The sequence below is a fragment of the Phycodurus eques genome, chromosome 19, assembly GCF_024500275.1.
Source record: "Phycodurus eques isolate BA_2022a chromosome 19, UOR_Pequ_1.1, whole genome shotgun sequence".
In the NCBI taxonomy this organism is placed as follows: domain Eukaryota; kingdom Metazoa; phylum Chordata; class Actinopteri; order Syngnathiformes; family Syngnathidae; genus Phycodurus; species Phycodurus eques.
The window spans coordinates 8957428-8985359 of record NC_084543.1 but is presented as its reverse complement, the minus strand read 5'-3'; the positions used below and the strand labels follow the sequence as shown (position 1 = coordinate 8985359).

The 27932-nt window shown below is 44.9% G+C and overlaps 2 protein-coding genes across 3 annotated transcripts; both read left to right on the top strand.

Annotated features, from left to right (window-relative positions):
• The first annotated feature begins 61 nt into the window (after positions 1-61).
• Positions 62-3180, top strand: arl4d (ADP-ribosylation factor-like 4D). Its single transcript, XM_061705890.1, has 2 exons — positions 62-216; positions 956-3180. Exon 2 carries the CDS (start codon positions 1034-1036, stop codon positions 1637-1639), a length of 606 nt encoding a protein of 201 aa, XP_061561874.1. The 5' UTR covers positions 62-216; positions 956-1033; the 3' UTR covers positions 1640-3180.
• A 13647-nt stretch (positions 3181-16827) lies between these two features.
• On the top strand, positions 16828-27060 carry dusp3a (dual specificity phosphatase 3a). 2 transcript variants are annotated; one of them, XM_061663924.1, is made up of 3 exons: positions 16828-17145; positions 20956-21188; positions 22418-27060. In XM_061663924.1, exons 1-3 carry the CDS (start codon positions 16970-16972, stop codon positions 22903-22905), a joined length of 897 nt encoding a protein of 298 aa, XP_061519908.1. In that variant the 5' UTR covers positions 16828-16969; the 3' UTR covers positions 22906-27060. The 2 variants fall into 2 exon arrangements, with proteins under 2 accessions (XP_061519908.1, XP_061519909.1); XM_061663925.1 differs by having other exon boundaries at positions 22413-22728.
• Positions 27061-27932: the final 872 nt, after the last annotated feature.

Sequence of the window (27932 nt, the reverse complement as noted above, 5' to 3'; positions counted from 1 at the left end):
TCGCGTGTGGCGCGTTCGTGGCAGCCGCAGCAGATAAGCGAGCTCCTCAGTGCGGCTGAGGGGCCACCGCGGAAGGGCATGCCCGACGTGATTTGAAGACAAAGTGGAACATGGAGGCGTTTAAAGCCATTTTTCTCCTCTGTGTGCACGTTAACAAGTCACACTACTCCCTCGTGATGCGTTCAAGGGCTTGAAGACTCTGAGACCTCGTTAAAGGTACGTACTCCACTTGGTTTAAAGCGACATGTTGTTAGTTGTATTTGCACCATTTTAATTTGAAACAAGTCCGATTACATATGCATTAAATCAGGAAGATACTCTTGCATGCACAATGCACGTTTTCAAGATTTTAAATTTTATTTTTATTTTTTTTAAATTAGCGTGAGTCGGAACCAGCAGGAGAATGAAAGTGTGTGAAAATGCCAAACCGACTTACTGCGGCTCCTGACTTTATTACACATCAGATTTTAAATTTTTATGTTTTATGATTTTATTTGTATCACAAAATATATATATATATATATATATTTTCTTCATTAAAATGTAACCGTGTATTTTCGGGGTGGCTGGAAAAGTTAAACTTGTAAGTCAAGGTACCATTGTACAAAAATAATTTTTTTCGGACCAATAAAAGTGCTTTTAAAGTCATTTACACATTATATATATTTGAAGCTAAAAGACTATGTAGTACTGAATTGTTGATATTGCTTTAAACTTTTTTTTTTTTTTTTTTTTTTTTTTTTATAAACCATCTCAGTTGTCGGAATTTATTTTTTTTTGGGGGGGGGGCTAAAAACTAGCCCAGTGGCACATTTGGCAGGCTTGTTAACTGCTTTTTTTTCTGTGGCGTATCAAATATAAAACAGTAGTTGGGAATCAATGCTGTAATGTAATGTGAGCGTTTTTTTTTTATGTGTGGAGCTTTTAAGCACTTACTGATGTTTATTTTGATCAGGTTGGCGATCCCGCCTGACATGCGGGCCTAGAAGTCAGAGAGGCTCAAACCAGGCTTCCTCACGGAAGCCGTGGAATTATGGGTAACCACCTGAGTGCCATGGCGCCTCCCGGCTCCCTCCTGCCCGGCTTCCGGTGCCTGCACGTGGTGGTGATCGGGCTGGACTCTGCCGGCAAGACCTCTCTGCTGTACCGGCTCAAGCTGAAGGAATTCGTGGAGACCATCCCCACCAAAGGCTTCAACACGGAGAAGGTGAAGGTGCCGGTAGGGGGCTCGCGGGCCGTCACCTTCCAAGTGTGGGACGTGGGCGGCCAGGAGAAGCTGCGGCCGCTGTGGAAGTCGTACACGCGGCGCACCGACGGCCTGGTGTTCGTGGTGGACGCCGCCGAAGCCGAGCGCATGGAGGAGGCCAAGGTGGAGCTCCACAAGATCAGCCGCAGCTCGGAGAACCAGGGCGTGCCCGTGCTGATCCTGGCTAACAAGCAGGACCTGGACACGGCGCTGCCCGTGGGCCAGGTGGAGAAGCTGCTTGGCGTGCAGGAACTGTGCGCCGGAACGCTGCACCACGTGCACAGTTGCAGCGCCGTGGATGGCCGCGGCGTGCAGCAGGGCCTGGAGAAACTCTATGACATGATCCTCAGGAGGAAGAAGATGGTCAAGCACAACAGGAGCAGGAGGAGATGAAGAGCGCAGAGGATGGATGCGGAAGAACATGTTCTTGACCGGTGGCAGCAAAAAGCACAGTTCCATGTCGCGTTTTACAAGATGAATTAAGACTGAAACCTGCCACAAATGGCGGAGGAAACAAAACGTAATTGGGGGAGTAAGGATTTTTTAGAATTGCTTACATTGATTTAAAACTGTGCTTCTCAAAGCTTTTTACACAAACTACAACCTAAAACATTACTAAGCTCTCCAAGTACCACCATAATGAGCAATATTCAAATACAGTCGTGTCATAGGCCCAAGTGTTCATCAAAAATGAGGCCAAGGTTTGATTCCTGAAAAGTACATTAACTAGTGTCATGGAAAAATGAAAATAGAAATTCATTAAAAGGTTAAAATTGTGCCTAAACAAGTTTTTGAAAACAAAAAGATTAAATGCAATTGTACCATAATCATGTTTAACAAATGTAGTTAAATGCAACGGAACTGTATTTAACAAATGTACTGGATTAGAACAAAAGGCCACTGTAACTTGCGGTTTCAACGTTTAATGAAGGGATTCTGCCACGTGCCACTTGCGGGAGCCTGCGTACCACACTTTGAGAATCACTAGTTGAAAATGTAACTACGCTGTATACCTCAAGCGACGATCGAAAAACACTATCAATTGACTTCAACCTCTACTCTTACTGAGATGTATTTGGTATCAGCAGAGCAAAAACATACATGTGGTGAAGTCTCAATGGAACTCTCGCGACTAACCCGGGCTAAACTTGGCTCCTCCCTGACATACAAAGATCAGAAAGAACAGTCAGGGTGCGGTACTTTGACATACTTCCATGACACCAATTACTACCCGTTATCCAGGGCTTTGGCCCCATCTTATGGCATCTTAGCGTAACAAAAAGAATATAAACCTATGCGAGAAAGTCGAATAATGTAGCACGGGTTCCCCAAAAAAAAAAAACGTGAATATGTTCTTTTTTAATAGCATTAGTCTAGCTTTTCTCCAGTGCTTTTCTTACAAAACTAACAATGCTCAGATTTTATTTGACACTGACATCAATACGTATAAGCCGGTTCTAATATTTTGGTTAACCTTACTAAGCTACACGGGAGCAAATTTATATTCATCTGGCAGGATGATGTCTGAGGACAACATGAGACAACATAAATGTCAACATATTCTTGTCTTTCCACTCTGCTAGACCAAAAGAGTCAAATTCACAGCTGCAATAATTAATTGGTAAGCTACTGTAAGTCACATACATAAAATGCCACCTATTTTGATAATGTCTTGTAAATATTTTCTGATTTCCTTGGCTTGTGGACGTTGTGACATTTTTGTAGACCTCACGAATCGATTCATGGAGAAAATGATTAGATGAGTTTCTAACCACTACCACTGCATCCCTTGCTGAGTTCTGAAATGCACAAAAGTTCCTACAAAAAAAAAAAAGTTCAGTTTTTGTGGTCATGTCATCTGGAAGCCACAACTAAGAGACGATAGAACCTGTATGTTTTTGTAACATTGGTGACTGAATAAATCAAAGCGCCACACTTGGGACATTGTTTGTTGTCTTTCGTGGAAAGTGAGGACGTAAATACAAACATACCTTGTTTTTAAGAGTATTTTCACTTGTTTCAAGTTCATTTTTACTTGCAATTAGTAAAAAAAAAAAAAAACAGTAACCGTAACAAATATTCTTGATAAGATGTGGAGTTGTTGCAGCATCATGCGGATACAAAAAGTTGGCAACTTTTAGACCCCCATCCAATACAGCTAGAATAGTGGTGGCCACTTTCTGTGCTGTTTGTCATATAACCGTCACGTAACCAGAGAGTCTTGACATATATTTGCAGTAAAGACTTTAAATCTATTTTCTTTGCCACAAATCCTGCATAAAGTTGCGGCTTGACCGCATTATGCAACAGCCCAACAACAGTAGTGCATTGTTGAGCTATTTCTGTGTGTGTGTGTGTGTGTGTGTGTTGGTCATGCACGGCATGATGAGGTAACGACTTCGTCCTTGGGGATTTTGTGTCCGGATTTGCACGACCTCCGCATCCAAGCTACCTGCGCCTGCGAGCTCATTAAAATAAAAGTTTCTCAAGGATGTCTTTGGAGGAATCGTCTCCACACGGCATCTGGCCCCCGGACTTCATTAGCATTGTAATGCAGCAAGAGCAGACCAGAGAAACTGTAGAGGTGTCAGTCAACCCAGAACACACACTGTGCGACTCTGGAAGTTCTTTCTGGGCAGTCTTAAAGTACAATTCTCATTAAGCGCCCGTATCTTACTTTTCAAGTGATCCGTATCCGATATCGCTATTGACATTTAACGCATGTTAACAAGTAACATGCTACATCGGGCAGTGACTGCCGAACGAAGGGTCAGGCATTCGAAACCCGGCTCCGGCCTTCGGAGTGTCCTTGGGCAAGACCCTGAAACCTAAATTGCCGAAAGGTCTCTGCATTGTATATGAGAAACTGTTCTCAATTGCTTAAACAAACGACATTATTATCAGCAGTCAGATAAACTGGACTAATTTTGCTGATGTTACAGCCTTATTCCAAAACTGATTCAATTCTACACACATGAACCGGGTCCCAGAGATCCGGGTTCGAAATCTCTGGGAAGTTTCCCATAGGTTTGAATGGTCTAAATATGCCTCGTGATTGACCGACCGACATCCAGTCCAGGGTGTGCCCCGCCTCTCCCCCAAAGTCAGCAGGGATAGACTCAAGCTCATTTGTGTACATAATGAGGACAGGCGCGATAGAAAATGAGTGGATGTAATGTAAGTTAGACAGTTTTTGTACCGACCTCACACTGAGCATGTGACTGACTGACTTCCCGCATTGCAATCATGGTTCCCTCCCCTGTGGGGGCAGACTGAAGGGAGCTGCGTGATCATTGTCTCCTTTGCTCAATCTTGGGCTCGTTTTGCATATTTCATTTTGCAGGCTCCCTGTTGTGTCCTACCTCGCTCTCCTGACAAGATCCACAGCAGGCGTGCGGGGAGGCTGCAGGGTGGTTTAGGTTGCAGACGCGTCCCTTGAATGATGGGACATAAAGCAGAGACAGGCTCATCCCTGGGCTTTTAAATGAAATGGGGTCTGGTTCCTAGCCACAAACCTTTATAGGCACATGTTTTCCCACTACTCATAAAGGCGTTTTCATGGGTTCCTCTTCAGAACCTCGTGCAAGCGCCCCGACCGACGGTGCAGGATTTCGTCCAAACTACCATGGAGGGCGTTCAACATGTCACTCAAAGACACCTCAAGACAAAGTCTTTGAAAAGACCTTGGACACAATGTGCTCTGGTTCTCTACCACAACCCTTTGTAGGGAACTAGTTACCCACTGTAAGAAAACATTATGGGGAACTAGTTTTCCACCATTTCATGACAAGTTGCCTTGGTTGTAAACAACCTGCACACTAGAACGTTGACTCGTTCAACTAGTATCTGAAAGTGCGAAGTACAAGGGGAAAGCATTCAACGTGCCACTCAAGCACACCTCCGTTGAAGTCTTTGAAAAGACACTTTCACCAAAATTCCATATTTCACGAAAGGTAGCCACAGTTGTAAACAGAGTGCATCTAAACCTCCACACTGTCTTGCACTGATGGTGCAGGATGTTGTGAAAAGTACTCCAGCGTCAAGTACTCGGAAAGGATCTTTAGAAGGAACACGGATCACTGAATCATGTTGATCCCACACTATTAAAGTGTGTACCACTGCCAAATAAAAGATTAGAAAAAGCCCTTTTTCTTTTATCCAGATCAAACCTTTCATTTAACCGGGCGTCCCTCGGGCCACGTTCAATAATAATCGGCCCTGTGGCTTTTGGCGTAATCTTCCACGTGATGAAAAACAGACCCCGGCACCTCTTGACGCCCCCAGACAGGCCTGAGACATAATTTTCTATCACCCTGGCAACCTGACTTCATCAGTCCCCAAAGGGCGATGAGGGGGTCATATTGCTTTTGTGGCAGCACGTCCGATCCGACGGAGGTTACGGAGGGGGCAGGGAGATTTTAAGAGTAGAAGATCAATACCGGGGTCATGAGATCTGTTGACCCTTCGTCTGGATTCACTGTCCTCGTCGGGAGGATCACATGATGACTTTGTCTCAAATTTCTAGCAGCAAGCACTTTTGGGAGCTGCGTGGAAGGTCATCATTGCCGGACACGACGAAAAGGGTCCGCAAAGGGTCGAGAAGGAACAATGTTTGTATTGGTCACTGCAGCTTTTATCCCTCACAGATCGTAAAGCTGCCAGAGGCCGGCACGACGGATTGAAGGGGGGTTGCAGGGAAGTGGGAAAGTGAAGCTCCACTTCATCAGGAGTCTTTCACCCAGTAGGATGCGGCGGTGTCTTTAGTCTGACTCCTCCTTCACCTCACCCGTGACATAGTCGCTTCAACTCCTTTGTTATTCGTCGAAAAAAACAGAACATGTATTTCTATTCATGTTCATAAATACAAGGTCGACTCGTGCTTGCACGGTCAAACGATGTGCTGGGATGAAAACCTGCCTCTTGTCCAGCTGTGGGGTTGAAACATGACTTCATGGATGACCTCATCCTTGGTCCTTGCACTGGGTGAACGTCGAGTCACGTTTCGTGTGTACTGATGAAGCGATGCTCCATCAACTCATTTTGAAACATCTGGCTGTGTGTTTTCTTTGGAAGCGATTAATCCTGCTAGGATTACGCATATGCAGGCTTTGTCACCTCGAGTCTATCCGATCCAGAAATCTTCGCGGCGCTTGCTAGCTCTCAGGACATGTACTACCAAAACTACGAAGATGAAATGATGTTGAAGGGTCCAAGAAGTGGTCACCCATCAGGTTGTGGTTTAGGTACAGAGTCTCCATAAAGACAGATGACCCAAATCAACCTTAATCTTTGCACGTGGCGTTTGTTTACACAGTGTCCCGCCTGGAGGGGGGCCAGATCCCAACTCAGTGAAAAGGCGGGACCCCAGCTGAGGGGGTTGCTCGGATCTCGGCTGGATGCGAGGACAGCTGCGTAAGCCGGCCTCAGCTTTATCTTCGCCTTGTGATTGGAGTGAGGGCACGTCAGACGGTGGCGACACCAACCGCGCAACGTTGTCTCTCAGGAATCACAAACGTGTCTACATTTGCCGTCTTTTCCAGATAAGGGTGTACACTTCGCCTACGTGTTCGGTAGAAAACCATCAAAGTCAATGAACAAGGCGAGATGCTTTCAGACTGGTGCATCGCCTGATTTAAAGACTGTCAGACTCTTGTGTGCGGTCACCAAACACTGTACAAACGAATAAAAGGGACAAAATACAGAGATGAAAATTGAAAAAAGGGTGCTCATCTAAAATCCAAGACTTCTGCTCTGTTTTTCCTTCTGTATCTTAACATTCAAAGATCGGAACGTGAACAATGGAACGATTGATCCTAAATATAATTCCAGAGGTGAAAGCAAACATCATTTACATTGTCCTGGGCTTTCTGTTTTCCTGCTTTGCGTCCTGAACCTCCTCTTTCCAAAGTCTCTACCTGAGGCACATCACTTACATGTTTTTCACCTTGACTTGGCTTTTTTAGTTTGATTTTGTTCTTCCGTTGGATGACTTTCTTTCAGTTACTCCCCCCCACAAATTTTGGATTCCTCAGTTTTCCATCATGTTCCTTACAATACGCAGTCCAGACGAAGGTTGGGACAGAGACTTTTGACATGCAAGCAAACACATGAATTACTTTGGCCAATTCTGTTGAACAAGTCACGAATAACCGATTAATCACAGCAACATCCTTTCAGTGCGTCTGTATACATTCCATTTCCCTCATGATGTGCGCGACTCAGACCGAGCGTCGGTCGGGGCGCTTGCACGAGGTTCCGAAGAGGAACCCATGCAGATCAGATCTGGTATTTAGGGCTTGATCACACAAATGAGGCGACCATAGCGTCCTTTTTGTTCGTCCCCTCCCAAGCTCAGCATTCCTTTTGTTTAGTCTTGCTGTATCAAAGATGGCACTGTTTGTGGCCCCACTCAGGCCCCTGGGTTCAGAAAAGATGAGAAGTTTTGTCCCGTAAAGACATCAGTAGGACATAGTGGACTGATGTGGGCTTCTAAAGAGTGACGACCCAGTTTGAGCAGCGCATGCCATTAAGCACCCCTACATTTGGGACCTTTGCCAGGTACCACCAAGGTTGTCTTCACACCCGACTAGACAGGAGTGCTAAGGGATGCCAACACCGACCGGCTTGCGGTGTCTTGTGCTTCTTGTGAAGCCTCTGACAACCTTTCCTTGACAACAGTCCTGAGATTTAAGTTGTATGTTCCGCTTCGGATACAAAAACCATCCACCCGTCCATCCATTTTGTCATCCTTATCCCGTTCAAGGTCGCGGGGAGTTTGAGCCTTTTCATTTTAACGTCGGGTGAAAGGCTGATTACACCCTAGACTGCGCGTCACCCAATCGCAGGGCACCGAGTGCAAAAACCACGGGAACGAAATCTGGCCAAGGACCACAGAGTGAATGGGTGGTATCAGAAAAATATGACAATTTGTGGGCACTGACCTCGACCCACTTGCATCCATGACTTTAATAACAGCAGAGAAGGAGACCGGGTGCATTGTATCTCCATGGCCTTTATTTTAATCCTCCTTATGTTGCCTCCAATGATCTGTGGCAAAAACAGCCTCCAGCTCTCTTTCATCAGGAACTTATTAAACTCAGAGTAGTGTGAAGGTAAAACCTCTCCCATTCTGTCAAGGTCACTCTGCACTTTTAGGCAAATTAGGCTTCATACTTTTCTCTTTTTTTTTTATTTTTTTTTTAGTTCTGCCAGAGCTGGGTACATCACAATTACGCCTTTGTTATTCCACAGCAGGGGGGGGGGGGGGGGAAATGCAACATCACTTATCAGGATATAATCTCCTTTATATCTATAATCTCCGAGCAAAAGCAATATTTTCTCATCACCGCCAACCGCTGCGATGAGACGGCAGCTCGGTGGTGAAGGTGAAGCGGGAGGGAGGGCGCAGGAGGCGCTCGGTTGCCTGGCAGTCGGTCGCCGCTCGGGGCAAACGTGACGTGAACTCCCCTGACAGCCTCAGATGCTGCAGTGCAGGAGGAACCTGCAGGAGCATATATACAATTACAGGTGCAATGACAAGTCGCCTTTTTCATCCCAGTAACTCGACAGAGCTGGGATAGATTGGAGTGTCTTTGGCAGAAATGAGAGTTTGAAGTGAGATCTTGTACCTTTCATTTTTAGGATTGAAAGCTGAAGAAACATCACCTGCTTACAGTGGTTCACATCGAGTATAATAAGAGTACAAAAAAAGCAACCCATAGCAGATTGAATCTTTGATTTTTAGAAAAGTGCAACAGTCACAGTTTTGTCTTCTGTTGAGGAAAAAATGCAACAGTAACAGAATCGTTGAAAGGATTTGTTTTCATGTTGCCATGACGGCGTTTTAAAGCGGACTCCCAAACTAAGCATGACGTCCACTTGCCAGAGGCTGAGCTGCGCTGTGTTTGGTTACGGAGTTCCATGTGTGGCAATGGTGCGAGGTTGTTACACTTCCTGTTTGTGTGGAAATTAGAATACAATAAGCAGACTTAAATACACCTTACTTCATTTCTCCCCTGTTTGATAAACGTGACGACCGATCGTGCACTGATCTGATTATGATTAAAGCTGTTGTTTGACCCTCGGCTTGGTGGCATTTAACACGAGTAACGCAGCTTCGCCAGGCGGTTTGACCCAAGTTATTTTGGGAAGGTTTTCTTTAAGAACCACTCAAATATTTTTCACATGTGGCGGCGGTATTGTCCATACATGACGTTTTAGTATTTACTAGTAGTTTAGTTTAGTATTTTTACAAGCATTGTGTAAAGAGCTGCTCGCGCTGCCCACAGGAATGAGGGCACCTGAGCGAATATTTTTTTTCCCACTCAAAAACAAACATCGGGCTCACGTTTTTCATCCCAGAAGTAGGTTGCCGCCTCTAATCTGCCCGGTAACACTCATGCACAGTGCATGTATGAGTGTGTTGGTCATGTGCGAGCATGCATCAGCGTGTATGTTTGCAGTGAGTGGGCAGAGTGGGACGAAGAGGAGGAGGAGGAGGAGGAGGAGGAGGAGGAGGAGGCCAGCGCGAAACGCTTGAACAAAAGCTAAAGATAGCGCAGCGCTCGCAGGCACTCAGCTCGCCTCTTGTCAAGGTTGCACAAACTCAACACGAGCGCATCTTGACAGTCTCCACCAACCTCGTTTCAATGAACTTATCTGTCCGGATAAACAATTAAAAGAAACCACAACAAAAACAACAAGTGTCATAAATAGGTTGACATCATAGCGTAAGACACGAATGAATTGCACAAAGAAGAGGAAGTCATGTTTTGTCTTTTGGGTGCTTTACCTCTTGAATACACGCTACATACCTGGTTCGCCAGGCTAAGCTAATGTTAGCATATGTGCTCTTAGCGCCAGACGGGGAACCCTCGCTAGCCCCGACGTTATAAAACTAAATGGCTTACAGACGATTAGATTTCGGAAAAAAATTAAAAATGCACCCGGAAGTGCGAGAACGCTGGAGTAAATGTCGCTGCTCCCCGACCCAGCAAACAAACAAATGCTACTTTCCTTCTCGCCATTTCATTACGTTTTGGAGACAGCGATGCACAGATCCTCTCGTTTGTTTGTTTGTTTGTTTGTTTGTTTTCAAATCACAACTGACTCTTGGGCACCTACTGTGATCAGCTGTTCACCTCCACCTCTTCCAATCGTGATCCGTACCTCTGTCGGCATCATCTTGACGTTTACCACGCCGCTTTGTCCAGCGTCGACCCCACAAGGAGCCTCGATCGCCTGCATGCTGTTGGCTAGTGCTCGCTACTCCTCTGCTAACGTGCCGCTTGAGAAGGAGCAGCGTTTTTGGGTGCGCAAAAATGTGCAGATGGTCGCCGAGAGTTGAGTTTTTCACTGAATGGCTGTGAGTTCTTGAAATCGGCGGCGGTTTATCGGGTTGACTGAAGAAAGAACAGCAGTGGTTGACATAAATTGTCGGCATTTCTGGATCAGTACAGCCTGCTTGCAAGTTAAGGTTGCCACAAATCCTACCTTGTAGACGTTACCTCCTTTTGACAATAGAACCATGTCAATAAAGCCCGGAGTACTACCACCGTATCGAGGCGACGTATTTCCGTGTAGTGGAAAAAAGGGTTTTAGGTGACGGATCGGTTCTTTTGGTCCCCAAGGACTGCATTGGACGCAACTGCAATGCTTTAACGTGTCAAACTCGTCATCATTTCCTATTAAAATACGGTACATGGACAATAAAATGAAGTCTTTCCTGGGGCTCGTCGTTTGATTGACTCAATATCACGTTACAGCTGTGTTTGAAATGCATTTTAAGCCGGCGGCGCGACAAAGAAGCCGCTGAGAGCGAAGCGCCAACACGGGGATTGACGACTACACGTCGAACGCACGCGTTTGTTCGCGACAATGAGCGTCTGTTGTAAGCGGGGGGAGGAGGACCTTAACGTTATCACAAGGGATTCTCCGCATGGGGTTTTCGGCTCCTTAAACATGGAAGGCAGCAAACAGGGTGAAGGAGAGAAGTAACCTTGAACAAAACCACGACCGGGCGTGGGAGCGGACATCTGCCTCCACCGGCGGGTTGAACGTACACACGCCCATTCTGCTTGAAATGGGCCAACGCGTATTTGTCTTGCCGAATCACAATCCGGGACGTGACCTACCCTGAAAGGAAAACATCGGGTTCAGGGGGTCAACGTCCTTTCTGGACCGCAGGGGGAATGTGAGCGACCACCCAAAGAGAGGCAAAGTTGTAATACAACTGCCCAGCCAGGGTCGGGTGACATAACCATTATTTTTTTTCCTTGTGGAATTTGCAGCACATACCTTGGGTCAAAGGTTTCCAACATGTCGATAAATCACTGCTTTTCCAACGTATAGATGGGCACCATGTCTTTAGCAATTTTCACCGTGATTGCGTTCCACTAGGCTCCTTTCTTGACATTCGCGAAACAAAGTGACAAATAATTCCATTAATAATGTTCTATATAAAAAACTGAAAAGTGGCCAAATACAGTGACCGAATCGCTACGTTGCCAATACTCACTCTGCTTTCGAAAATTAGCACCTCTCCCTTCGCAGCCACGTTGTTCGTTTAAGCAGTGCACATCAGCAGAGACATGCTTTGAACAACTGTAGCCGCTAAAGAAATTGTCCAGAAAAGTAAACTTCAATTAAACACAAACATGGATGAAGACCAAGCTGTACCTTCCACGTGAGGAATCTTTTTTTTTTTTTTGAATTAGCATTAGCATACCTTTAATGGCTGCCCCCCTTCATGAAATTGTTAGCGTTGAATCAATCTGAGCGCGGTCACACAGATGGTTGTATCCATCACCTCTTGTAGAAAAGTCCATTGTCGACGCGCAAGACGAATCACCAACTCTTACAAAAGCCGTGGATGAAAAACGGCTCACATTGATGGAGACGCATTCTTCCTGCTGTATTTAAAAAAAAAAAAAAAAAAGTGCTCAAAAGGGGGCTTAAAGGCAACACGTGCACGTTCTATTGTCATGCACGCCGAGACCATCTGGAGAAGTCGCCCAGAATGTACTAAGCGGGGCTAACAAATGCTCCTCAGTACATTAAGGGATACATTTCCGTGAAAACGAAAATGAATGTCGTCGCAGCGAGACGGAACAATGCTGGGCCGACGTCCGCGTTTGCTGTTTGTTCTCTTTCATGTGGTTTGAAGACGGCTTTGTTGCGTTCCTTTGGACTGACGACAAGGTGAATGCGGGTTAGATAAATGGACGCCATCCATTCGCGTTTGTTAAAAGCAACATTCAAGTCGCGCTTTTCTTTCCTGCTTTCTGTGGATTTTGAGAAACAGCTCTAAATTCCCCCATTTTCTGTACCGTTTGTGCTATTGGAGCCATTCATCTTTCCATTTTCTACGCCGCTTGTTCTCAGGAGGGTCGCAGCTGAGCCGGAGCTTATCCCGGCTGACTTCGGGCAAGAGGCGAGGTACAGCCTGGACTGGTTTCCAACCAGTCGTAGGCACGTTCAGTATAGACTAATAAGCATTCAAACTCACATGCGGGGGTTGCAACGTAGTTATGGTTTCCCTCAGAGGGCTGCTATGACTAAAAACCGTAAACGGGGAAGAGGGCCCACGTAGAGCCTTACTGCGAATAGCGAAACTCCGCAGGTAAGATTAATAATTGCCTGTAAATGGCACAAGATGAGAGCAACGTGCTTTTTAATTCTACTGGACAAGGCTACGGTCTGACTAAATGAAGCTCCTCCCCTCACTTGGGACCGAAGCAATATTTTCGTGTTAGACGTGGCTTTGGCCTGAGCACAAAGACAGCAAGTCAGTGAGTTTGTCTTGTTTCAGGTTCACCCCCAAGATAGGCGAATTTGCAAATGCTGAACCGTGAATATGTAGAGAACATGGATCATCGCCTCATCATCATATTTATGATACATGACACAATCGCCCCTCGATTTCATTGCTATATGTATTTTGAACCACAAATTGAATTTTTGAAATTGGAAGTCGGAAAATAGTGGCAGGCACATACTTTAGCATACAACTATTGTCGAATTTATGTTCAGCAGGGACTTGCGTAAAATAAATGCTTGAAAAACCAGTTCAGTGAAGACAAACTGCAATTTCGGTACTGAGTTTCTGCTAGCCAGAAACTGGCAGTAGACACACTTTACTTGTTTTAGTGGGCCACATGAAATGGGGCGGGGCCGGATCTGGAAGAAGTCGCAATACCCGTAAAAAGCACGGACGGGAAGAACATGCAGACTCCACATAGGAAGGCCACAGCCAAGATTTGAACCCCGAAGCTCAGAACTGTGAGGTCGATGTGCCGACCGCTCATCCACTGTGCTGCCGTATTCAAACCAATTCCACTAAAAAGTGAGGATATTGATGATGATGCCAGTCCCAGACTCCTCGTGGGCGTTCTCGACGAACAAATCAGAAAGTGGGGGTTCGAGGCGGATCAGTTTGGAGCATTTGGTGGAACTCCCCCACTTGTCACTGCGAGCTGATTTGCAGATGGACTCAGGTGGTCCCGGTCAAACTAAGCGTCATGGATGCAGGATGAGGAGGGGAACTGTCAATAAAAAAGCTGCTAGATCAATGCTCAGTCTTCTCCTCAGCCACATGAGACACGGGATGTCAATGAACCCCCCCCGCCTATAATTTCCCACTAATGCAGTTTTAGCCTACTTTACTGGAGTGTTTTTTTTATTTATTTATGAGGTCATCACAAGACCGCAGTGACTTTATTGTGGAGCTAAAATATAAATGCTGCCCCTTCTAATGTCGGCTAAATGAAATTATGACATCCAGTTCGACATGTTGTCCGTCTTCTGACTGATTGCGCGGTCGTTGTTGTTGCCATGGTGCTGGTTCGCATCGCCTCACATTCCCATGGAAACACAAAAATGATGACTGGCGTGGTTATTTGAGTGAAGTGGCCTCATTTTACACTATATTTATTTGCTAGTACTCAATTAAAAAAAAACTGCAGATAGGAAAAAAAAACCTTTCTTGTAAGCAAGCAACGACTTTAAAATCACTGGTGTCAAACTGGTGGCCCGGGGCCCAGATCTGGCCCGCCACGTCATTTCATGTGGCCCGCGAGAGTGTGCATGGACTTTGTGTTTCTTGCTAAAATACCAAAATTGCAATTTGTCTTCACTTTTAAAAATATTTTGTTACCAACCCCACTTTCAAAATAAAATAGCTTCACACTGCAGTTGAACAGTTTTTACTGGCTTCTGATTTCAAAAGTAATTATCCATGAATTTGTGTATATGTAATAATATGAGGCGGTCATACATTCATACGGGTTTGCCGCCATAACGGCCCTCCGAGTGGAACCGTAACTGTGATGTGGCCCGCGAGTTAGACACCCCTGCTTTAAATGATGGCTTGCACATGTTGCAAATCATTTAAGACAACTGATTGCGTGCATCTTTCAAAATGAATGGAAGCCGTGCACCTAACTGGCTGGCGACCAGACACTTTTGTTTGTTTGTTTTTTTTTGTCTATGAGTGTCCTGCCATTTGCTAAACTAAGTAAACTGGGCTCCAGCTGCCCTGGTGACCCTATGAGGACATGCAAGCGCTATCAAAAATGGATGCATGGTTTTGTAAGACACACAACGTTTGATGGTCATTGAAGTGACGTTACCATTCATTTACCGTGATTAAAACTATTGATATTACAGATTTTATATTTATATTTTTATTGCCTTGGTTTGAAATTTTTTTGTATTTTTTTTTAGTCACATCACGCCTTATTTATAACGCACCGTCACCACTAGTGTGTGCAACTTTAATGGAAAGGTGGCGCCCCCTTGTGGCAGCCTTCGCCAAAGCCCACCCGCTTGACATCGTCATCAGAATTATAACCATTGCTCACAATTATGTATTTATGCCTTTCAAGTGACCCAACGATGCTTAATTGTTACTCGTGAGAGTAAGAAAAATGTTGTTGTTGAACCAGCCAGCTTGACGGCAAACAGCAACGTGATGGAAGATGCCAATCATGCCACTTGCAGTGACTCCCCACCACTGTCCTGTGCAACATTAGTGTGAAATTATCCAATTTCACTCAAATAGTACGAAAATGTCTCATTTATTCACTACAAATAGTGTATCTTTGTTCATTTATGTATGCCAGCGACATAGAGTGACAGGCCGGGGGCGGTTCTAGGATCAGAGGTTTCGGGGTGATGAGCTCCCAGCCAGGCCAGATCGAGTTCACAGTTTTCAGATACATTTGAACAATTCCATTCGCCCATTTATGAAAGAGAGAGAAACATAATTCTGGGCAAAGTCTCTGAATCATACTGTACAAAATAAACATCGTAACGCTAATTTCGTTTTGATACAGCAGCACCTCTTTATATACACATTAACAATATGATATTTTTTTTTTTGGGTGGGGGCGGGGACTAAACCAGGCCCTTATTGTGAGCACTAAAAACACACAAAAAAGGTTGTTAGAAGACGTTTGGCCTCTCATTCCGAGCACGCTTCATCAAATCATGCCCAAAGCTAGTTAGTACCGCACTAACCTGGGTTTTACCCACCCGCGCAAGTTATACATCAGAAACAGTCCCGGACTTCACACTAAATTAATTTGTAAGTGAATTGAGATGAGAGCATTATTTCAGCATACAGTACACACTTTTTTTTGGGTTGGTGGTTTGTCGTGAGATTTTTTTTTCTCTAAAGGTAAGTTGTTTGTGATACAAATATGGGTGCACATATGTGTGCACAAATATGAATCACGGTGTCAAAAATGTAATGAAATGGCTAAATATGTCACACTGTGTATCTATTCATAATAGAGCTAAAGTGCCTGTCCTCTTTTTTTAAGTGCTTTATGTAAACAAGTAACTTTAATAGTATGTCAAACAATAATGTAACATACATGAGAGGCTAGGGATTTACAGTGTGATATCAATTCAACCAAGTGGTGAAAGGTTGGTCTGGAAAGCAACTTTTTTTTTTTTTTTACCCCTAAATAAAATCTCCAAAATAAAGTAATTTACTAAAAACTGGAGAGATTAGTCTTCATTTTTTACCAAAACTCCACAAAAAAGGCAAACAAAGTGACGTCATCCAAACGGTCTCCAGCCATACAAGAATACATGGCGACACCTAGAGGACGACACAGTTACTACAAGCACGCCTTGTAACGCGTGAGCTAACTTCTCTGCCCCCACGTTCGCTCGCGTTGACTTGCTTACTTTTTCCAATGTGTTTGTATGATTTTGTCGTTCTTCGGGAAGCCCCGCTGCCGGCAGCGTGTGGCCGTCGGGTCTCGGGCGTGGACCGCACAGACCGGCAGCAGGGCGACGCGCGTGTGTGGACGCTCGCCGGCGGGGCGTGTCTGCTAGCAAGCGCCACATGAAGGGCTTGCGATCAGGCGCCACTTCAAAACAATAACACGGGCCAGCTGCTTGATGAACATGCCACATTTTGAACCCTGTTAATCAAAGCTATATATTTAAACTGCTATTATAGTGTCAATGATATTCAAGGTTCAACAAACAGTTTTATGTTCCCGATGATTATTATCGTAGGACTTTTACGTTGAACGTCGAAACAGGAAGTAGTAAATGTGATTCCTTGGCACTTGACGTCGTAGCTGCGGCTCGCACACCTCGCCGAGCACGACGCACGTGCGGCGATCCAACGATGACCTTAAACGACAGCAAAAGGTTCGCCACTTCCTCGACAACTTCAGTCTGACTTTTATTTCCTTTTGTGGCGCCATGAAGAAGCACCACAGTCCCACCAAGCAGCAGCCGGCGGCGGCGGCGGTGGCGACTCAGGGCGGCGAGGTGACCGTCCAGCAACTCAACGAGCTCCTGTCGAACGGCAGCGGCTTCTACAGCCTCCCGACGCAGCACTTCAACGAGGTCTTCCCGAGGATCTACATCGGCAACGCGTGAGTGCTTGCCTCCTTTTTTTCCTCCCCTCCACTGTTTGTTTTGCTGCCTGCCCGCGACCGCCTGTTGTTTTCTTTTCTCTTTTTTTAACGACGCCCTCTCAAGTGGGTGTTGTTTAACGACGTCACGACAACGTCGACGTTTAAGACATTAGTGCGCATTAAAACCGATAAGTGACAAAGGAGTCTTGAGGAATGGTCACATACACAAATAATAGCTAGATCTACTCTCAGTCTTCGATGTTAGCCTTGGCCTAATGAACGTCTAGACCTTGAATCAGACATAAGCCTAAAAGCTAGACAAAGAACTCAACCTTACCCTAGACCCGAACCTACCGAAACCACGACCTGTACCTAGTCAAGTCAAGATAAACCAATTCCTAAAACTAGCCCTAACCTGCTTCCAAAAAACGAGACCAAGCCTAACACCCAGGCAAGAGCTACACCACTTTAATCCTAAACCTAAACCAAGACTTGATTTAGCGCTAAACCTAGAGCTGAAACTAGTTCCTATACCTAAATCTGGACTTAAGCCTAGACGAGCTCTTGTATAGTGTCTTTTCCAAACATAGACTTCTACCTAGACCAAGCTCTAGACCGAGATTTAAATGTAGACAAGCTCTACATCTAGTGTTAGACCTGGACCTAGACTTACAACTAGAACTTGACTTGGACTTAAACTTGGCACTAGACCCATCACTAAACCTTAACCTAGACCAGAAACCTGACCTAGACAAGCGCTACGTCTTAGTTGTAAACATAAACCTCTAGCTAAATCTAGACCAAGATTTAGACCTAAACCAACATCTACACCTAGTCTTAGTCCTACACTCGGTCTTGACTTGGACCTAAATCTAGACTTACTATACTTAAACATAGATCCGAAATCAAGATTTAAACCCAGACAACATCTATGTACACAGTCTTGGACCTAAACCTAGACCTACATCTGGACTACAGGTGCCAAACCCAAGGCCCGCGGGCCAGATCTGGCGCCCCACATCATTTATGTGCCGCAACCTTTCCTTGACTTCTGTCAAAGAAAAAAGCCATAAAAATATAAATCCCCTTCTGGGATTTGCTTTAGTTCTCCTGATACCAAACACATTTGGAAACAGCCCCCCCCCCCCCCCCCCTCCCCCAACAATGTCTTGCATCAACTTCTGCAGTAATGTGTTTTTCCTGACTAATAATGTTAAAATAACTGCTTCCCCATGGGCAAAACAGGTTCCTTTTGTCAAAATGTGTACGTAAACATGTTTCCTAATAAATTATGATTTTAAATGTTCAACAATTTATTCGTTAAACGAGCCGTCAAACTGCTTGGCTCGGCCGGTTGAATAGCAGCGCCGCACGCCCCCCCCCGGCTTGTTCACGTTGTTTTGGTTGAGTTGCACAGGCTAGGCGAGGCAAAATATTTGCGGTTTGGAATCACGTACCTCATTAAAAGTTTTCAACGTCGATAAATCACTGCTCTTTCAACGTATTGGCAATGTTCAGCGCGATTGTCTTCCACTGGGCTCCTTGCAGAAAACAATCTGAGAAGGATTCCGTTCATGCTGTCTGTTTCCTAGCGGGAATTAAACTCTCGTCACTTTTTTGAAAAATAGTGCCTCGAGAGGTCAGAAAAGTCGCTCGATCGACCAAATCGCTGAGTTGGCAACGCTGACTGTGCTTTTGGAAACTGGCTTCTCTCTGTTTGCAGCCATCTTGTTACTGTAAGCTGTGCGTGTGAGTGGGAATGTGCTTTAAAACACAGAAGCCGCCAAATTCCCCCCCCCCCTGATTAATAAATTCCACTGAGTCTATTACATAGTTCCATCTCCCAGCCCAGAGTCATGAGTGGGAAGTGTAGCAGATGAAACCGGAGGGCCAAACATAAATCTGAGCTTGTTGGCTGTCCAGCAGCTATGAGCTTTCCAATGCAAGCGTGTCCACGCTCACATCAGAGGTCACGGCCAGTCGCTTCCTGGTTCAACTTGAAATTTTTAAGCCAGTCACACTGAGCGGTGCGCCTGAACTACGCGGCATGGACAACTGCGAATGACCCTCGCTCACCTACCGACGTTCCTGCTCTTGCTGCAAGCAAAATGCGAGCCCTAGGGCTCTTATCGGGGAAACATTTTGGAGCGCCACTTTTGTTATTTTATTGAACCGACGTGTCGCTATTGTCTGGGGGAAAAGCGGATTGACATCGGAGAAGAAGGCGAGTTTAGCATCCCTCCGCTCTCCGTCTTTTGGTTTAGATTGCCGCCAAGACAGGAAGAGGGATTCTACAGCTCTGGGTGCGCCTTAATGGATCGCCGCTACAACAAGATCAATATAAACGTGCCAATCAATTCCGGAAACAAAAGGATGTCGACAATGCTCCAAACACTTCTCCGCCTCTAATCTGGTTTGTGTAATTAGTGAGTTGTTCAAGTGGGCGTGTCTTACAGGAAGAAAAGATCTTGTGGCGTTATTGATCGACGATTAACGCTCGCGACCACCTCGGGGACCCGCTAGACCTTTTTGTGCTGACATGCTGGCTTCACCGCAACCGTAATTGGATCAAAGGCGATAGACTTCTGTTGTTTGTGTTTGCCTCCTCACGTGAGACTTACAGCGGGGCTGGCAAGGTGGTTCGGTCCTTGAAAATGGTCATTAAGTTCTCTCAGAGGCTCCCCGAGGAGTTGACCCACTTGAGGCCTTGATCCATAGTTTGAACCAGAGTTGCTGCAATTATCGGATTGATTGATTGATTGGTTGCATTCAGATTGGAGGTATTAGTGGTCGAGGAACCTCAAAAAAGGAAGAAAGATTGAATGGAAAGCACATTTAAAAAATGTTAAATTCCTTGGTGGTTGATTGGTTTGCACATCTGTATTGGAATGCTTCAATTCAGATACACTTAGTTGTAATGAGTAAATTTGTCTTATTTTTTAAAATATGAGATTTATTTTGGGTTGTTATGACAAGTTGTAACTCAGTGTTCTGTTGGAGTGAAACATATGGCATGTTCAAGAAAAAAAACGTTTTTGACCAATGTAAAGTTGTAAACACGTTTTCATCACAATTGTCAGACATAATGGTATTATCAAGTATCTGTAGTCTGTAGTGGCAAGTATTCAAATACTCAGTCTGAAAAAGTGGTTTCAGTGCATCCCTACAAAAGCACTCTTTTTGTCTCAATGAAAGTCCTCAACTTACTTCACCATAGTTACTTGGCACCCGGATGCAACTGGATGGCACCAAAGAAATACATTTCTTACTTTAGCTTGAGCACAAAAGGATAGTTCCCCCCCCCCCCCCCCCAAAAAGTCCACAAATAAGCAAAGGTTGAACTGCAAATACGCAGGGGTTCACTTTGTGTTGTATGAATGGCAACAGGTGTATTTTCAGACGAATTAAATGGAGTTGGAAAATTTCCTGCGGCAGGAACACCGATTAATCTTTCATGGCACACTAACAAATCACGAAAAACTGTTGATATTTAAGTGTTTTGTATTCCCACAACAACATATCGAAACAGGCAGGCCTGCCTTAGCTTTTTTTTGAGGCAGCAATATGTTGACTGGGCTGAGTTTTTTTTGGAGCGAGGGATGAAAGATGAAGCATATATATCACTTTTAAACACACTGCGCTGACATGCTTTTATATATATATATATATATATATATATATATATATATATATATATATAATATCAATGCAGTGTAATGTTTCCTTCTTGTTGTGTCCACACATCAATCAACCCTCCAGTGTGCTGTTTCAGTGCTTTATGTTCATTTTTTTGTCAGAGGGATGAACGCTTGTTTCCTTCCTCTGCAGGTTTGTGGCCCAGAATACAATGCGGCTGCAGAAGCTGGGTGTCACGCATGTGCTCAACATGGCGGAGGGCACCTCCTTCATGCACGTCAACACCAGCGCCGACTTCTACGCCGGCACGGGCATCGTCTACCATGGCATCAAGGCCAACGACACGGAGCAGTTCGACCTCAGTGCCTTCTTCGAGGAGGGCGCCGGTTTCATCGACAAGGCCCTCGCGCACAACAACGGCAAAGGTGACACCGCTGTCCATTTTCGCACAGCCGTCTACACCGACTTGTTTCGTGAAATTCTGGAAGTGTTAAGGATGATAAAAATAGAAACTCTTCTGTCCCAATTTAACGTTTTGATGGAACGTTTTATCCACCAAACATTTATCAAATGAATTGATGTGATGCACTACGTGCTTAAAGACAGAAGCCAGTCATCTGTGGCTAATTCTGACTCGCTCCTGAGTATTGCTCTATATTCCATTATCAGATCACGTCCCTGGATAGCAGCAAAACGCTACATCTTAGGCGTGTATTGTTCTCCTCTTCATATCTTTTAGATGAATTGGTAGATATCAAAGATGCACCCTCAGCCTTATGTGAAACAAAAAACTGCACTTAGTTGAATATTCGGAGCCAAGATCGGGCATGTTGTGCCGCGGTGTCAGATTTTGCTGCGCGCGACACATTATCAACACATTTTTGTGAGCGTTGTTCGCAAGCCAACTCTCCTAAGGTCGAAGGTCGGATGATTTTAATGAGCGGCTGCATCGCCGTTGCTGCAGTGCAGACGCCACTGTGCAACACTGCTGACCTTTTTATTCACTCCAAAGATGATGTTTGGAACCAGCTGAGGGAAGAAGCAAAATTGCGTTCAGACCAGCTCCTAACCACTGTGCCGCGCGACACAGTGTGCCGTGAGAAATCATCGGGTTGTGCTGCAGGAAATGATCCAATCTCACCGAACGGGCCCAAAATTTGCTACAGCATACCCGCAAACCAAGTGAGGAAAAGTTTATAGAAAATGGAAGGATGGTCAAAAAATGATTTACTACAAATAATGAGAGTTATGCAGTGACATATAGGAAAAGACGGGTACAAAAATAAACCTGTATAGCCACCTCTTGTCATTCATACAATAGAATAGATAGCGAAAACAGCGAGTAATTGATGCCTCCATTGTCCTGTTTATAATTGTCCAATTGCTATATTAGTTCAAACTGTCACTATACTACAAGCAGTGATCCCAAAACACTTCAAACATTTCAATCTCATCTTGCAACATTAACCTTAATAATAAATGGCTTACATATTATTAGATTTTTTTCCAATATCTCTTCAGCAGAGCAAAAACATGCACAAATAGTTAACTTCCACCATGGCTCAATACAGCTTGGGAAACACTGGTTTAGACTACAAGACCCAGAATGCAAGGGGCTTGTGGTCAACTCATCCTGTTTTGTCTGTCAGGGAAGGTGTACGTGCACTGCAGGGAAGGCTACAGCCGCTCGCCCACCATGGTGGTGGCTTACCTCATGCTGCGCCACAAAATGGACGCCCGGCAGGCAGTAGCCACCGTGCGGCAAAAGAGGGAGATCGGCCCCAACGACGGCTTCCTGCGCCTGCTGTGCCAACTCAACGAGAAACTGGCCCGCGAGGGACGGCTGAACGGCGAGGTGGGCAAACTAAAGGCCAAATGAATACGACCTCCCATCATGCCTTTCACTGGTTTCCCGCTGCTCTCCGGGACTCGTACCACAAACCAGCACCCGTCCGAGGGGTATTCTGGAACATGCTTTTTATCAGTGTAGATCATTGCACTCGCACGTACGCACGCGTCCATGTTTACCTTCGAATGTCCATGACGAGCTGCCGTAAACTCACCAATCACACCATAGACGCAGACCTCATAGAACCGAGCTACTTCAAGCATTCCGACGCTCCGTACTCCCAAGATTCCTAACGTGAAAGACGACAGCACAATCATTCCGAGGTTTCACTGCCGCGAATGTCGGAATCCAAAAAAAGAAAAATACAAATCAATTATACGGCCGATCACAATGCGATGAAACGAGGCATAGAAGCATTCCGTGAATCCGCAGCAAAGTTTTTATAATTAACAGTGACCCATGCCAACACGTTAGCGTAGTGGATCCTAAAAACCGACCAGAGGCCTCCTCTGTTTGACACTATCCAAATGCAACATGGGACAAAAGTGATGCAAATCATCGTGTGCACTGCCAGTTCGCACATTCCATACCTTGCACCTTTTTTTCCACCCCAGTTTGTGTGCAGTGACGCATTGCAATACATTTCAATACCCCCATCTTATATACAGTAACTATAGAATGTAAAGGCATCTCTCGATTATTTAACACTGTCAACTGCGCCTCGTGTGTCGCTCATCTCATCAATCAACTCACTATTTATTCCTCCTTTCCTATATGTATAAATATATGCATATGAATATATATATGTTCTGTGCGTACTGTATATACATATTTACTGTACGTGTTGACATATATGAATATATGAGCAATGTGTCTGTAACGTGACGTATATTGTCTGCGTGTCTTATATATCACTTTATATTCGTCTGTATGACTAAATAATCAATCCCACCACCGCTCATTTACATGTACTACAATATATTATTCAAATATGATGTGCATGTAAAACCTTGCCTGTGATCACAATTGTGCGATCCACGATCACGAATCGTGCGTCTACATTGCGCCACAGGTGGCAGTCTGGGTTGTGCTCATGATGCCATCGCCTCCATGTTTGTTTGTTGCTGAGTAACACTTAGTTGTTGTATGACACCAATGCCTACGTTGGGAAGCAACTGGTGTCATTTCAGTAATTTCTTCTCACACTGGCCGATCTAAGCCAGCTTGGTACTGCATAGTACCGATATCGTATCAATCTGGGCCTGCTGAGTTGAACACAAAGCTATTACTCTGTTGTACAAACAGGTGGCTACACAGGTTGATTGTGCCTTTGCCATCTAGTGGAAGAGTATTTCATTGTTCTGTCTGTCACTATACGCTGGAGGCATAGATAGATGAACAAAGATACATTATTTGTAGTAAACAAATAATTTTCGGACCAATTAAGTAAAATTGGAGAATTTCCCAAGGCACACCTTATATTTCATGGCACACTGTGGCACAGTGGTTGGGTATCACTGGTGTAAAGTTCCGACGTGAGATCGGGGGTCGAGGTCGACCTGCCAATCGGAGGCTGGACGCTGCGACCAGTGTGAAGTGCAACACCCGGCGAGACTCACTGTCCGTGTCCCTTTGCGTTGAAAGCAATTGTAATGATCTGAATGTTTGAAGCTGCAACACCACTGCAAACGCACACTTCAGACACAGCATACATAAGTCCATCTCGGACGAGTTCTGTCTGAAAGCTTCGGATGGGCTCTACTGTTACGCCTCTGATGCACCAACTTGCCTGGAAGGCAGCGTGAAAGGGGGAAGATCCAATTTCTAGCAGTATCCCGAGCCTCCAGTTGGGGGAGCCCTTTCATTACACTCCATAAAACCGCTCCATTGAGGAGGTACTCTGTGACCGGAGTGGTTGTTTGGTAGACGTCCAGCCAAATGTGTTCCAGCAGCAAAGACCTGGCCCCCGCTTGACGCAGACTAAACGCTGCCAGATGCATCGCAGCGTTGCAGCAGCGGCGTTTGCTGACGTCTGAACATGGGTCGGCAGGTCAAGTCTTATCACGGGGGGAGTTGCAAGATGGCCTCCCCCGATTCTGGCTCGACCCAACTCAATAGCCCCACGCCAGCGCACATCCTCAGTTGTTTGTCCGTCCAAAGTGTTTGGCAACTAACATCAGGTGCACTCGTTCACCAAGCTGAGATCTTTGTCAAAAATGTGTCACAGCATGTTTTTCTCCCTCCTCACCTCATCACGACCCGAAGACCACACAAAAAGTAGCACGGATACAATATCACATCCTTTGAGTCATCCACAAATCTGCTGCTGCACCAATGCCCGAAAGCCTCTTTAAACTACTAACTTCTTTGAATTGTCATGGTTCCCAGCGCAAAATCGAGCCATCCATTCATTTTCTTAGAGCACTTGTCCTCATTAGGGTCATGTAAGAGCCAGAGCCTATCCCAGCTGACCCTGGACCAGTCGCCAGCCAATCGCAGGGGACATATAAACAACCATTAACTCTCTCGTTCACACCTATGAATAATATAGGCACTCCAATGAACCTAACATGCACGCTTTTTGAATGTCGGCTGTAACTACAATACACAATTTAAAAACGTTAGGAATATTGGGGTTGCAGGTGAAAGATCAGGATGAACCTAAAATGCATTGTAACCTTTACAGGTGAATGTAAGTTGGCCTTCTCTAAACCTTTTGAACGGACATGTCCAAAAGTTCAGTGTTTCAGCACGTATTCCAATACATTTGCCGGTTCAATTGGAATTGGAATTGAAACGATCCTCTTCATCATGCCGTTCACATTTTTGACATCGCCAGACCAAGATGACACCTAAAAAGTCAACAATACTCGCCATCGTGACGCTTCGAACAGAATGTTCTCAGAGGGAAGTGGCCTTAGACTGTCAGTGTCATCAGCTGGTTGCAACAGAGTGACTGGAGGAGTCACAGAAAGGCATAGAAGCGGATGAGTTTATGGATCAAACTGTTGTGACTTTTGGCATTCAACTCTTAGAGAACATCGTTATGCAAAATATACTGAAACAGTGAACAAGTTTAGAGAAAGTTTAAATTAATTTGACCTTTAAAGGTTATACCGGTAGTCCATTTCAGTTTCATCCTGAAATTTCACCCCAAAGCTGCAGTATCCCAAACTTTTTGTGAGTAGTGTCAGTCCTCAACATTCCAGATTTAGAGCTCTCATCATGGAAAAATGGAACAATGTATATCTTATTCATGGCATATTCATGACTTAAAATTTCAGCATTTGTCATATTTTGTGACAGTCACCAACTTTATGAAATGCTTTAGCACACAAACCAACACTGCCACCTGCTGTCCAGTCAATGTAATGCTTTTAATTGACCTTAACTGGATTCTGTTACAAACCTCACCTCATCGTATTTTCTGTCTCATTCATTTTCAAGTGTAAAAATGGTAGCATCGCTACTAATTTGTGTTGTTGACCGGCGATGCGCCACCAGCATCTCTTTTGGGAGCTTTGACCACGCTCCCCTTTGTTGTTTTCAGAACCCTGAATGTCAAATTGTATATCGTTATATATCTATATACTACGTAATATGTAACATGCACTAAGTGGTGAATTGCTGCATTCAATGTCCAAGCTGGCCTCATGTATTGGTCGGCAGTAACATTTGGTTAACCGCTTGACGAGGAGGATTTAAGTGGATCTTAGCTGAATTGTTTTGGGTGGGAAAGGATCGGGAAAGGTTCTTGACCTACTTCATCATCTTCTCTGACAAACTACGTCATCACAAGCCTGTTACCCCTAATTGTAATAAATTCACAGTGCAGGTCAGAGCATTGTGAAACATTGAGAAGTATGCTCATTTGACTCCCAGATAACTTCCCGTGAATTCTTTTTTTTTTTTTTTTTTTTTTTTTTTTGGGGGAGTCCAAATGTGAAGTCTCCCATGGTGTAATTTGGACATCTGCGCTTGAAGTCTCCTTTTGTTGGAAGCCCCGCGTGGCCGACAACCGATACCCCGCACATCGTGGAAACTCATCTGGCTTGAACTTGTTCACCTTTTCCCCCGCAACATTTTCCCACCTGAGAGCTTTTTAAACAAGCGCCGGAAAGGAGCAACAAAGTGGGAGTTCAGGCCAGGTGGAGTGCAGACACGAGTGTAGACGCCCCTTTCGTTGTTCTTTTTTTCACGCAAAAGGAGTCTTCTGCCTGACTCCTGCTTTCCCCCCCGTTTCCCACATTGATGCTAATGATTGACGACGACCCAAACAACACAGCAGCCCACCTGAAGCCTTACAGTGTGTCGTTCAGTTTGTCTATTTCACCTCACACGGCGGGAAGGCAAGGCTTTGTTGAAGTGCACTTGATTTAAGATTGTTTTTGTTTATTCTTATCTTGGAAAACTTTGTAAAAAAAAAAAAATAAACTACAGACTGATCATCTGGGCTCAAGGCTTCTCTTTTTGCTGTGATTTGTTGGTTACAAAATTTGCAAAAAGAAATATAACAAAGTACAACCCTCATTTTGGTGTTTACAGTTTATCAATTAAAAATAGGAACAAAAATAGTATTTTCATCAGTGTTCATTTAGTTCTTAATGGAAATGTCATGTGTTTTAATTCAATGGTTTTTCAAAATGCATGTTTTTAATAAGGCTATGTACGAATCGGTGGGGACTTGAATTAGCATTCGAGTCCACTGGAGAAAAAAAATGCTGAATCAGAATTTTTGGATTTGAATCTCAAAGAATAACATACGCCGCATTTACTTCCAAATAATACAAAATATTTCACAATGTTTAGCCTTTGTTCATGGCTGACACCATTTGGACTTCCTTCGCATAGTTTCTGCACATGTAGCTTACCACTACTAGAGTGTGACTGGAGTGAATAAATGTGTGCAATTTGTAAAGCGACTTTGAGTCACTTGAAAAGTGCTATATAAGTCAAATGCATTATTTATTAAGTATGCATTATAGCTCCACCGCGATCTCTGCATAAAGTAAAAACAAAACTAGATCTCCGCAGAAGGAGGTGTCCGATAGCCTTGCCCGAGGACATGCACAGGTATTCAAGGGAGCACCACAACCGATGGGAGGAGCCATCACCGACGTGAACTGCAACCGCAGCAGAATGAATGGGAGTAAGTTTATGCAACACAGCATGGCGGATGCCCGGCTTGGTGGCCAGGGCTAGCTAGCCAGGGCTGCCAGCCGGCTTGGTGGCCAGGGCTAGCTAGCCAGGGCTGCCAGCCGGCTTGGTGGCCAGGGCTAGCTAGCCAGGGCTAGCCAGCCGGCTTGGTGGCCAGGGCTAG